At 42.1% G+C, this 13,542-nt stretch overlaps 1 protein-coding gene across 1 annotated transcript in view; it reads left to right on the forward strand.

Moving 5' to 3' along the window:
- LOC135201639 (sec1 family domain-containing protein 2-like) overlaps window positions 1-13,542 on the forward strand; it is a 238,259-nt gene that overhangs the window by 197,116 nt on the left and 27,601 nt on the right. The window contains exon 12 of the mRNA XM_064230729.1: window positions 9,398-9,553. Coding sequence (XP_064086799.1) covers window positions 9,398-9,553 — 156 coding nt within the window. The remainder of the gene's footprint in view (window positions 1-9,397; window positions 9,554-13,542) is intronic.

Below are 13,542 nucleotides of genomic sequence, written 5' to 3' on the forward strand. Positions count from 1 at the left end.
ATGAACCTGTCAGCTCGGCTGATGTCTTTACCTCAGAAGGAGGGTCCTGAACAAATACATAGCTGCGGAGGATCTCTTTCTTTGTATCTCTCTCTTTGTAATATAACCACAATGCTCTGCACCCATTGTGGATAGGGGAGGTAGGTTAAAACAGTTGAACAAACCTGACATGTACAAGTAGTATGCAATTAATATGGGCCTTTGACTTAACAAATAGGCATAATAAGCCTTACTAGATAACATCATACACTTTTGCAGCAGCATCTTAATGTTGAGCAAGAAGGGGCAAAGAAGTGGACAAACCAAAATACAATATGGTATAATACAAGCAGTAAGTAATATACCTATTAGAGGAATATTACAAAGATAAAAGGAACCTTATATAGAAGCAAATCAAAAGATAGAGTATAACAGTAAAACTTTAATTTTATACATTCAACTTCCCTGCCAGATATATACTTAGCTATAGACTCCGTCGTCCCCGACAGAAATTCAAATTTCGCGGCACACGCTACAGGTAGGTCAGGTGATCTACCGCCCTGCCCTGGGTGGCAGGACTAGGAACCATTCCCGTTTTCTAATCAGATTTCCTCTGTCGCCCGGACCATCAACATTGTTGTTGGTTCCTCTTGACTGGATTTTCTTTTTTCATCGACAATTGATCTTCTTAATCGACTTTTGGTGACGTATCTAGATTGTTGGATTGGCATACGCTTTTGTGGACTGTTTTGTGGACTTGCTTTGGAATTTTCTTAGAATGTCTGACGCCGGAATGGTGATAAGATATTGTGTGAATGTAGGCTCTAAGGTGAGGTTGCCGAAAGCTTCGGTCGATCCTCACTCCGTATGTAAAGGTTGCAGAGAGTATGAATGTTCTTTTACTAACACTTGTAAGGAATGCGAGAATTTGAGTGAGAAAGAGTGGAAGAATCTAACTACTTATTTGAAAAAGTTAGAAAGAGAGAGAGTGAGGAGAGCTTCCTCTAGAAGTATGAGTGGTTCTAGATCTAATGAGCTAGTTCCTAGTTTGGGAACTTCTTCCCCTCTTGTAAGAATTGCCACTTCTTCCTTTTCAGCCTCTTCACCTATTGCAGATCCTGCAGATTCGGCAAAGGAACTTGCGGATCTAAAAGCCGCTTTCAAAATCATGGAAAACAAAATGGCTGCTTTGCAAGGTAAGGCTAGTGATTATACAGTGGACAGTGATATGGGTGTCCCCAGTTTAGTGGAGGGGCCGTCTGGTCGGCTCCACAACGCTCCCAGGTCTAGACCTCTTCCAAGCTCCCAAGCCCAGAGGAGAAGGAATGTCAAAAACCGTAAGGAGGTTGTGGAGATTCCCCACCGATCAGGTGTCCCTTCGGCAGGTTCTGTGACACCCCAGACTGCCAGGGATCGCTATTGTAAAAGCATCCTGCGTGAGTGTTTCTCGTCGTCTGGATCTTCGTCTCCTAGATGAGGTTGGAGGGATTCTGATCACTCGCGACCATTGAAGAGGAGTTGGAAAGCACCGGCTCTTGACTCGAGCCTGGAACGCTTCCCAGAGGAGTCTCCTTCGGATGTTAAGAGGGCAAAGAGAGCCCTATTGTCACCCGTAGTTGGCGTGGAGCCCATAGACACCTCTACTCCTCCTTCGCCTCCTCCCGAAGAGGAGAGAGAGGAGGCTACTAAGAGAATCCTCCTCTCTATGCAAGAACAGATATCTTCGTTAGTGGGAGTGCTCTCAAAGGAACCTCCTCGAAGGAAAGATACTTCCCTTCCCATCAAGAGGTCCTCTCGACGTATGGAGGTCCCTGCCGCCAGGAGCAAAGCCCCTACCAGGAGTGAGGCTCCTAACAAGAGCGAGGAGCCAACCAAACGCAAGGCTCCTGCTAGGAGTGAAGAGTCGTTCAGGCGCGTGGCACCTACCAGGAGTGAAGAGTCAATCAGACGGGAGTCAACTAAACGCGTGACTCCTACCAGGAGTGAGGAGTCAACCAGGCGCGCGACTCCAACCAGGTGTGAAGAGCCTAACAGGCGGGTGGCGCCAGCCAGGAGTGAGGAGTCACCCAGGAGGCAGGAGCCAGGAGCCAGGAGTGAGGAGTCACCCAGGAGGCAGGAGTCAGGAGTCAACCAAGAGACAAGGTTCGACTAGATTCGTGTCCGAAATAGTTTTTGGTGGCTCTTCCCCAGACAGAAGCACCTCCCCTTTGGATCGAAGGAGGTCTTGGAAAGACTCATCCTCCAAACGGGAACGTTCTCCCTCTTCCGATCATGTATTAGAAGAGGTGTCAGAAGACGAGCTCCCTACAAATGAGGGACTGTCTAACTACAAGACGTTAGCCTCCTTATTGCTTCAAGAGTATGGAGACTCTCTTAGCCCGGCCGCTCCTCCTTCGCCTCGTTCGCTCTTCTCGAGTACTACGACCGTAAAGTCCTCTGCTTTCCTTAAAATGAAACCAGCGATTTCTATGAAGAAGGCCCTCCAGTCTCTAGATTCATGGATGGGCACGAAGAAAGAGTTGGGCAAAACAGTGTTCTGCATGCCTCCTTCCAAACTCCTTGGAAGGAGAGGCATTTGGTACGGGACAGGAGAAGCTATGGGTCTTTCTCTCCCTGCATCAGCAGACGCAGACTTCTCGAATCTGGTTGATGCCTCCAGACGAGACACTTTAGGGTCGGCCAGATCGACATGGAGCATTTCTGAGTTGAACCACCTTCTTAAAGGACTATTCATCGTCTTAGAGGTGTTCAGTTTCCTAGACTGGTCTCTCGGGGTACTTGCTAAAAAGTCTCAGGACACGGAATTTCTCAACAACCCAGAAGTTCTTCATAGCGTCCTGGCATGTATGGACAAGGCAGTCCAAGACGGCTCGGGGGAGGTTTCTTCCCTATTTGGAGCAGGTTTGCTAAAGAAGAGATCAGTGTATGGATCCCTCTTGTCTAAGACTGTTTCTCCTAGTCAGAGAACCGCGTTATTGTTCGCCCCTTTGTCCGATCATCTGTTCCCTTCTCAGTTGGTGAAAGATATATCACGCTCACTAACTGAGAAGGCGACACAAGACCTCCTTGTGCAGACAACGAAGAAGAATCACCCTATAGTGTCAACTATTAAGAAGGACTCTCGTCCTCCTCAGCAGCTCTTTCGTGGAGGTGCAACGGCTCGTCCCCCCTCCAGAAAGAAGAGCTCAGATAAAAGAGGAAGGTCTTCCTTCAGGCCCTTCAAGAAGGGAAAATGACTCTCAGATCCTCCAAACACCAGTAGGCGCCAGACTCCTGAACTATGCAGGAGCCTGGGCGCTGAGAGGAGCCGACTCATGGTCGGTTTCGGTTCTAAAGAAGGGATACATCATCCCCTTCAAAGACAGTCCTCCCCTAACCTCTACTCGGGAACTGTCCGCAAGATACAGAGATCCTATAATGAAAGATACGCTCCTTCGAATGGTGGATCAAATGTGGGAAAATGAGGCCATCGAACTGGTGCAGGATCCACTCTCCCCGGGATTTTGCAATCGCCTTTTCCTAGTGCCAAAGGCTTCGGGGGGGTGGAGACCGGTACTGGACGTAAGCGGGTTGAACCGATTTGTAGAAAAAAAGAAGTTCCGAATGGAAACATCCTCCTCGGTGATGTCAGCCCTACGTCCAGGAGATTGGATGGTCTCGCTGGACTTACAAGACGCGTATTTCCACGTCCCCATTCACCACTCGTCAAAGAAATATCTTCGGTTCATGATAGGGGGCAAGATTTTTCAATTCCGGGCTCTGTGTTTCAGCCTGTCTACAGCTCCTCAGGTCTTCACCAACCTGATGGCGAATGTAGCGAAATGGCTTCATCTAGAGGGAATCAACATCTCCCTCTACTTAGACGACTGGCTAATCAGGGCCAAGTCAGAGAGCCAGTGTTTGGAGGACCTTATGATAACTCAAAATCTGATACAGTCTCTGGGATTACTCGTAAACCTCGAGAAGTCACAACTGATCCCCAGCCAGAACCTAGTTTATCTGGGGATTCAGATGGATTCTCGGGGTTTTCGGGTGTTTCCTTCGCAAGAGAGAGTCACTCGAGGCTTGTCAAAGATCTTGAACTTCTTAGAGAAAGAACACAGTTCAGCGAGGGAATGTTGAGCCTGTTAGGGACTCTGTCCTCGCTGGAGAAGTTCTTTTCTCTAGGGAGGCTTCACATTCACCCTCTACAGTTCTTCCTGAAAAAGGTATGGAATTGGAAGACGGGGCAACTTTCAGACTCTTTTCCGATCCCCCAGGAGGTGAAGAATCACTTGAAGTGGTGGTTCATCCCTCTCAAAATGAACGAAGGCTTGTCTCTTGCCCTGCGGAACCCCAACCAAGTGTTATTTTCCGACGCTTCAGAGTCGGGATGGGGAGCTACGCTAGGAGCAAGGGAAGTGTCGGGCACCTGGACAAAGGAACAAGTGTCTTGGTATATCAATTGCAAGGAACTAGTAGCCATACAAGTTCCTCGCTGGCCGAGTGGTTTTCGAGCTGGGCTGCCAATCCGGTGGTCCCAGGTTCGATTCTCGACTCGGTCAACGCGGAATCAGAGAAATTTATTTCTGGTGATAGAAGTTCATTTCTCGATATAGTGTGGTTCGGATCCCACAATAAGCTGTAGGGCCCGTTGCTAGGTAACCAATTGGTTCCTAGCCACGTAAAAATATCTAATCCTTCGGGCCAGCCCTAGGAGAGCTGTTAATCAGCTCAGTGGTCTGGTAAAACTAAGATATACTTAACTTAAGTAGCCATACACCTGGCCTTAAAGTTCTTCGAGACGGTAGTCAGAGGCGGGGTGGTTCAGATAAACTCGGACAACACCACGGCTCTGGCTTACATCCGCAAACAAGGAGGATCTCATTCTTTCTCCCTCTACCAGCTAACAAGAGATCTGTTAATCTGGACAGAGAAAAGGGATATAACTCTCCTCACCAGATTTGTACAAGGGGAGCGAAACGTAAGAGCAGACAGACTAAGCAGGAGGAATCAGGTCCTTCCCACAGAGTGGACTCTCCACGCAGAAGTGTGTCAAAGTCTGTGGTCCCTGTGGGGGAGACCTCACATAGACCTATTCGCTACGTTCCTCTCCAAGAGGATAGAGATATTTTGCTCGTTAGTAGAAGATCCAAGAGCCTTTGCAATCGACGCATTTCTCCTAGATTGGTCGGGTCTGGATGCCTACACCTTTCCCCCATTCAAGATTCTGGGGGAAGTGCTCAGGAAGTTCGTGGCTTCAAAGGGGACGAGGTTGACCCTCATAGCCGCATTTTGGCCAGCCCAAGAATGGTTCACGGAGGTATTGGAGTGGATGGTGGACTTCCCCAGATCTCTGCCAAGCAGAATAGATTTACTCAGACAACCCCACTTCGAGAGGTTTCATCACAACCTCCCCGGTCTCGCTCTGACTGCCTTTCGACTATCGAAAGACTCGTCAGAGCGAGGGGGTTTTCTTGCAAGGCTGCAAGCGCTATCGCTAGAGCCCGCAGATCCTCAACTAGGCGAGTATATCAATCGAAGTGGGAAGTCTTTAGGAGATGGTGTAGGACGAAGAAGCTGTCCTCCTCCAATACCTCTGTAACCACCATTGCCGATTTCCTCCTTTTTCTTAGAGAGGAATCGCAACTTTCTGTGACAACCATCAAGGGATACAAGAGTATGCTGTCAGCGGTATTCAGGAATCGAGGGCTGGAGATAGCAAATAATAAGGATCTCCACGATTTGATTCGGTCTTTCGAGACTTCGAAATCGAAAACTCCGAGAACTAGCTGGAATCTGGACGTGGTCCTGAAATTCCTCTCCTCGGACAAATTCGAACCTCCACATCTTGCCTCCTTTCGGGACATTACTAGGAAGTGTTTATTCCTATTGTCCCTCGCGACAGCCAAAAGGACGAGCGAATTGCACGCTCTGGACTCCAAAGTTGGTTTTAAAGGAGATTCGGCTATCTGGTCGTTCCAGACATTATTTCTGGCGAAAAATGAGAACCCTTCAAAGCCTTGGCCCAGGAGCTTTGAAGTAAAAGGCCTATCTAACCTGGTAGGTAGAGAGATAGAAAGGTCTCTTTGCCCGGTTAGGGCTCTTAAATTTTATCTTGATAAAAAGAAGCAGATGGGAGGTTGTCAACAGGGTCTTTGGTGTGCTGTGAAGAACCCCAAAAGACTCATGTCTAAAAATGCCTTAGCCTTCTTTGTGAGAAGTGTGATTATTGAGGCGCACAAGAATTGCCCGGATGAATCCTTCAGACTTCTAAGAGTTAAAACTCATGAAGTAAGGGCGGTAGCCACGTCGCTAGCGTTCCAGAAGAATATCCTAGAAGCTACATATTGGAGATGCAATTCAGTTTTTGCATCTCATTACCTGAAGGATGTAAGGGTGACCTATGAGAAATGCTTCTCTCTCGGTCCGTTTGTGTCAGCAGATACAGTACTGGGACTTGGAGCAAAGACTGATCCTTAAAAATTTTTTTTTTTTTTTAGAGGTACATAAACCCTCTGGTCAGATATGTTCTTGGTTTCCTGCTAGCAGGAGTGCTTGGTGTCGCACGGGCGACCGCTGCCTATGCTAGTAGGGGACTAGGTGTGTATATGGCTAGTAGGGAGGTACAAATTTTTTTTTTTTTTTTTGTTTTTTTTTTCTCTTAAAAAGTGTACGTGATTTTCTTTTGTTTCAAGTTATTGGTTGTTTGTAAGGAGTTTGGGGATAACTCCTTGCAATCTTTAGAACTAACATGAATGTTAGGATCGGGTGATCGGGATCGGTGTTGTGCTCCTTGAACAAGGTGTATTGTCATGTTAGTGGAATAGCACCCAATGACAAAGGCCTTTAGGCTCTGCCGAGTAAGTGGATAAGACCCCATTGGCAGACCCACAAGAACTCATAGCCATAGATCAATATCTCGCTGAGGCTCTTGAGGCGAAGCAGACTCCTGGGCAGTAGCCACGAAGTCTTCCGCCTAATCAGGTAGGAACCAAGGTTTTATTAATACCTACAACATATGTTGTTTACCTGTCTATTTCAGTAGTTAGCTGTCTCTTACCCACCACCAATGGGTGCCAATCAGCTAAGTATATATCTGGCAGGGAAGTTGAATGTATAAAAATGATATTGTCATGATACAATAAAGTTTTATACATACTTACCTGACAGATATATACGATTAATGGCCCACCCAGCCTCCCCGCAGGAGACAGGTGGAAGAGAGGAAATCTGATTAGAAAACGGGAATGGTTCCTAGTCCTGCCACCCAGGGCAGGGCGGTAGATCACCTGACCTACCTGTAGCGTGTGCCGCGAAATTTGAATTTCTGTCGGGGACGACGGAGTCTATATCTAAGTATATATCTGTCAGGTAAGTATGTATAAAACTTTATTGTATCATGACAATATCATTTTATTGACCTACAGTTACTGGATTGGGTATTTTAGACAGAGCAAAAATGCAAATAAGCAAATAAAACTATTACGTGCAGCAAACAGCAAGGGAAGAAGTACAACCCATTCATTGCAAAATTACTAAGTATGATGCAGCCTAATTGTAAACCAAAACAGTCCATTCCTCAAGTTAGCAGCAATGAACTGAAGAAACTAATACAGGCAGTTCCGGCTTATGACGGGTTCGGCTTATGACGTTCTGAGGTTAAATCGCTTTTCAATTACATTTATCAGACATTATTTCCAGGTTTACAACGCATGTTTCAGGGTTATGACGCTTACAACGCCGATCTGGCAGAAGAAATGTGACTCCAAAAATGCAAAATAATCAATATTTGAAGTTTTTTTTATGAAAAATGCAACAACAATGCAGGTTACATAGTTTTTAATGCACCCAAAGCATTAAAAGTAAGGTTTTCTTAGGATTTTTGACAATGTTCCGGCTTACAACGCGTCTCAAGAATGTAATCCTCGTCATAACCCAAAGACTGCCTGTATAAGAACCTATAATTCACTAGCTAACTAGCTTTTACCAATAACAAAATTATCATAACATACTGGATATACACAAGGTAATGTAATTAGAACAAGCTTAACATTGAAATTGAAATACAGTTGACCCCCTAGATTCCTGGACTCGCGCATTCACAGATTTCTCTCCGGAACATTTCCCCCTATTATGTGCAGAAAATTCGCCTAGTTTCAGTATTTTTCTGTAAGAAATAATCCACAAATTCCTTTTTTTTTTAATCATAAAATGCACTTTTTATGATAGAACTATTGAAAAACCAGGTATAAAAATTTTGAGTGGGTTTTTCTTGAGTTGTAACTAACAAAATAGGAGGTTTGAAGCATTTTTATGGGGGTTCCAACTATTCAAGGGGGGTCTGGTATGCATCCCCTGTTATGCTTCTTTGAACAAACAAGAAAGCCATTACTACTTACATAATCTGTTCAACAAACTACAATCCACAATGGAAGAAAAACCATTCAGTCCAGTTCACATTTTGTCATCAGACAACCAAGGGAAAATTCACTAGTCATCTCTTTTGTGAGTGAAATACACATATTTTACAAAGAAAATTATTGAAAGGAGCACTGAAAAAATGTGATCTTGAAAAATCGTAGTTATTTTAAATATTTAGTGATTTAATGATAGTACAGGCAGTCCCCGGGTTACGACGGGGGTCCCGTTCTTGAGACGCGTCGTAAGCCGAAAATCGTCGTAAGCCGGAACATCGTCAAAAATCCTAAGAAAACCTTACTTTTAATGCTTTGGGTGCATTGAAAACTATGTAAACTGCATTCTTATGGCATTTTTCATAAAAAAAACTTCAAATATTTTGCATTTTTGGTGTTATATTTCATCTGCCAGATGAGCGTTGTAGGCGTCGTAACCCTGGAACATGCGTCGTAACCCTGGAAATAATGTCTGATGAATATAATTGAAAAGCGTCGTAACCTCAGAACGTCGTAAGCCGAGACCGTCGTAACCCGGGGACTGCTGTACATACATAATGTAGCAGACATACAAATACAGTATGTAGTACTAATGGGAATTATATCTGCTTGAGACTGGGATCTGCCAGTGCATGTGCAGAACTGCTATCTGACTCATTTTCCTTCCTTTCTTTTTAATAGACTATAAATTTAATAAGATAGTAAGTGTGTTTACGAAAAAGGAGGATAATTAAAAGTAATATGTATGTAGTGAAATAAAAATGCATAATATATAAATTATATATTTCAAAGCAGCATTCCTCCTAACATTTGGTTCCTTCAGTTATTCAGCAGTAGCTTAATGGAATATCTTGACAGATTTAGTTGTAGATCATTGTATTTTGCTGTTCTAGAGTGGAAGGTACCTTTAAGTACATTAATTTGAAAGCACTTAGTTTTTGCATTTTACATTATACTTGACTCTAACCTTTTAATGGAACTAATTTTGGTTAAGAACTTGTTTTCTTTTTATTTTATTCCAGAAATCTTCACATACCAGGGGATACAGTTCAGCCAGCATCAAGCCAAGGCTTGTTGCAGAAGTTAGTTTATGACTGTCTCACTGCACCTCAAGCTGATATGGTGGATTTAGAGTACAAATCAGCAGGCTTTAAGGACTTGATAAAAACTGGATTCAGGTAATTTAAAACTATTTTAGTGTTTTACAAATATTCCCAATTATAAGCTGTGATTTCTAATGGAGAGGTAAGTACATAAGCACTGAGGTTTGCAGTAATGGATTGCTAAATTTAAAGATAATCTTCTTCAGTTGTGTTTTGTTTTAAATAATCGAACCCTAAAGGAATGATGGGGAGTAAGCTGTTGGAACCATGTATTTTAGGTGTGTAATTAAAAATATAAAGATAAAATCTATATGTTGTGTCTGGTTCAGAGTAAGACCCCATTAGGGAGTACTACTTGCATGTCCTTGCGTATCATTCCATTGGCAGTAATAAGATCTTTTATAGATGGTATGGGTAGGTGACCATCACATGGGATACTTCACTATTTTCTTTGTAGAAGTCAAGATTGATATATGATATTTCACTTTACTTTTGGTTGTGATGTTAAGTATCTCAGTTGATAGCCAGGACTGACAGTAAATTGTATCAAGGAAGATTCTGTAGTCTTAATAGAAATAAAGAAATATTTTATTAATCATATGCGGAACAAATTCTTCTTTCTCACCATTATTACTACATTAAGGCATCGTTTGCCTTTTGTCAAAGGCATCATCCTCCACCAAACCTCTTCCCTCCATATCTTCCATCACTCTTATCTCGCCGTCTAATTCTCTGTCTCCTTCTCAATCTTCTTCCTCTTAACAGGTTCTTCCCAAGCCCTTTCACTCCCTCATCATCCATTCTTAACACATACCCATACCATCTCAGTCATGAATCTCTTATCACCTCTGAAATCTTTAGAATTTATTTCTGGTGATAGAAATTAATTTACCAATGTGGTTTGGATCCCACAATAAGCTGTGGTCCCGTTGCTAGGTAACCAATTGGTTTTCCTAGCACATGAAAATATCTAATCCTTCTTTTCTTCTTCTTAGAGCCCATGTTTCTGATCCATACATTAACACTGGTCTTTATCACTGCGCTATAGATCTTGACTTTGAGCTTGATTGGTATTTTCTTATCACTTACTACTCCACCTACATCTCTCCACTTCACCCATGCTGCTTTTAACCTACTGTCAACTTCAGCCTCATTTTCCCTTAAGGGAGATCCTAAATATTTAAACTTTATCATCTGTTTTATACTCGAGCCTCTTCTTTCTTGTATTACTATTCTGTCTCTATCTTCTCTACTACTCACCAAACCTCTGTTTTATTCACACACCTTTAAGGGGGCTGGCCGGAACTCTTATACTATATGGGGGTATAGGCAAAAAATGCAAAGTCATGAAAAAATTCATGGAGACTTCGTATGGCAATGCAGAAAAAGTATACGAAATATTTCCTCAAAATTCCTCATACTTTCATAGTTACAGGGTAATTAGTAAACGTAAGTCAATAAGCCAAAAACATTGATCCGTACTAGAAAATGCAATATTTCCTCTGTTATCATAAATATTGGTAATTATTGTCAAAGAAATTATGAGCAGTGGCATCTGTAGAGATTCCATGAGTCACAGAAGGGAAGTCAGCTACCAACCACGATTCAGTGCGAGCACAAACCCCATGTAGTGTACACGTTCAAGTTTCACCTCTGATATTCGCTTGCTTTTACGTATGTCTATATTTGTTTTGGCAAGAATTTCATCATGCCAGTGAGGAAAAGACAAGCAAAACATCTCGCTAACATGCAGACGAAGAAAATTCGCTCTAATATGATTACAGAATATCATAATATACACGATATTAGCGTAGTTAGTGAAGAGAAAGAGGGAGGGTTGCGTAGTAAGTAACACCCCGTATTGCTTAACTCACAAGTCACACTTTGCCTGAGGAAAGGGATCTTCATTTATGATAAATAACATAGTTTTGGTATACGTATTAATACCCAAAAAGGAATATGAAATTCATAATTATCATGATTTATTAACATTGTCTATGTGAAAAGAGAGTACCCGTTCGAGTTTCACCTCTGACATTCTCTTGCTTTCACGTTTGTTTATCTTTGTTTCGGTAAGAATTTCATCATGCCAAAGAGGAAAATTCAAGGAAAACATCTTGCTAACATGCATAAGAAAATTCGCTGTAATAAACCGAGTTAGTGAAGGAGAGAGAGTTGCGTAGGAAGGAGTACCCCGTCTAGCCTGACGCAGTGTCCCAGGCTACGATATATGAGCAAAAGGATCATTATTTATGATTAAATTATAATAAATAACATAGTTTTGGTTTATTAATACCCTAAAAAGAAATATACATTTATAATAATCATTATTTATTAACATTGTCTTTATAAAAATACAAAGGAAAACTTTGAATGCTTGTATCTCAAAACTATCCTTATTGACCTTCAAATTCTATCTTTCACTTAGTTTTAAAGCTATAGCATTGAAATTTGATATATAACCTAGAAAAACATTATAGAACAATCAAATAGAGCCCTTTTTTCCAATTTATGTTTCTTATGTTTCGTCTTTTTTTATACATTTTTTCCTGATTTATAGGGTTTATTCATATCTAGCAAAAAAATTACTTTTAGAAAAAAAAAATTCATTTGACTGGAGGTCTACATTAGGTCTATATATATGGTAGTAATCCCAGGTCTTAATTTTAAATATCAAGGGAGGAGATAGAATTTGAAAAATGGTTATTTTCGGGATAAATCGCCCTGGCGTCACAAAACCAAAGGTCAGAGGCGAAAATCATGCGGTTTGCAGATGTCCCAAGTCACGTTATTAAGTGGTATGAATGTCAAAGTCCTGTCCTTAAAAAATGGCATTAGCTGGCCGGCCCCCTTAAGCCACCCCTCCCTAAAAACTCCTGCCACTCTCCAACCCTTTTCTGTAGGTCCTCCTTATTTTCAGCAGTAATCACCAGATCATTGGCATACAACAACTCCCACAACACTTCATTCCTGATCTCTTCACTCAACACATCCATGACTAGCACAAACAAAAATGGGCTTAATGCTGACCCCTGGTGTAATCCAACACTAACTTCAAAGTTTTCTGTTTCTCCAACTGCTGTTATTACTTTTCTGTTTGTCTTTGATATATCATCTCGACCAGCCTAACCAACTGGGTCTTAATATAAGAATAAATTCTTTTAGTGTCAGCTGGAAACTGGTGAAAATCATATAAAATTTTACAAGAAATTGGTGTTAACGGGGTTTGGCCAATGGGGTGAGAGAAGAGGCAACACCAACCTTCTCTCACCCATGATGCCATGATGTATTCAGTTTCATCCTTACCACTTTTCAGTGGTGGCTTCTTAGGCTCCTTCTTGCTCCACCTCTTCTTTGCCCAACTTCTTGTAGTTGCTTCATCTTCCATGGAAGGTTTTAACCCTTATTCTTTCTTAGCTTCGCCCTTAGGAGTTTCGGGAGATATTATCTCAGCTGTCAATGGTGTAAACAGAGTTTTGGGTTGGCTTCCGCGGTATTGAGTGCTGCTCCTGCTCTGTGTTCAGACTGTCGTTCAAGCAGTTATAGACAGAGTTGATTTTGTTTTCTGAGAAAGGTACGGATGTATCATGAAGATGAAATGTTGCTGGCCTCGTCTCCGTCTTCCTTGTCATCTGCATTTACCTTGTCCTCTATTGTCAGATGTTGGAGGATTCAGGACTTTGTATCTTTCTCTCTTAGGAAGTTTATAGGACCATTTTAGATTTTTCCTAAGATAAGAGGCAATTCAAAAAGCTATTAGATATGCTACTAGAATACAACATTCACCAAATAAATCACCTGCCAACAAGAAAGGAAACGATGTGAATTATGTTAAAGAAATAAAAGTTTATAATGCAAGTATTTCAGACCATAATGTTATAGAATTACAGTGGTACCTCGAGATACGAAATTAATCCGTTCCGAGGCGGCCTTCGTATAATGAGTTTTTCGTATCTTGGAACACATTTTACATGTAAAATGGCTAATCCGTTCCAAGCCCTCCAATAACACCCCATTAAATTTCATAATAAAGCTAAATTGACCTATAAACAATGAAATACTAC

The sequence above is a fragment of the Macrobrachium nipponense genome, chromosome 28, assembly GCF_015104395.2.
Source record: "Macrobrachium nipponense isolate FS-2020 chromosome 28, ASM1510439v2, whole genome shotgun sequence".
In the NCBI taxonomy this organism is placed as follows: domain Eukaryota; kingdom Metazoa; phylum Arthropoda; class Malacostraca; order Decapoda; family Palaemonidae; genus Macrobrachium; species Macrobrachium nipponense.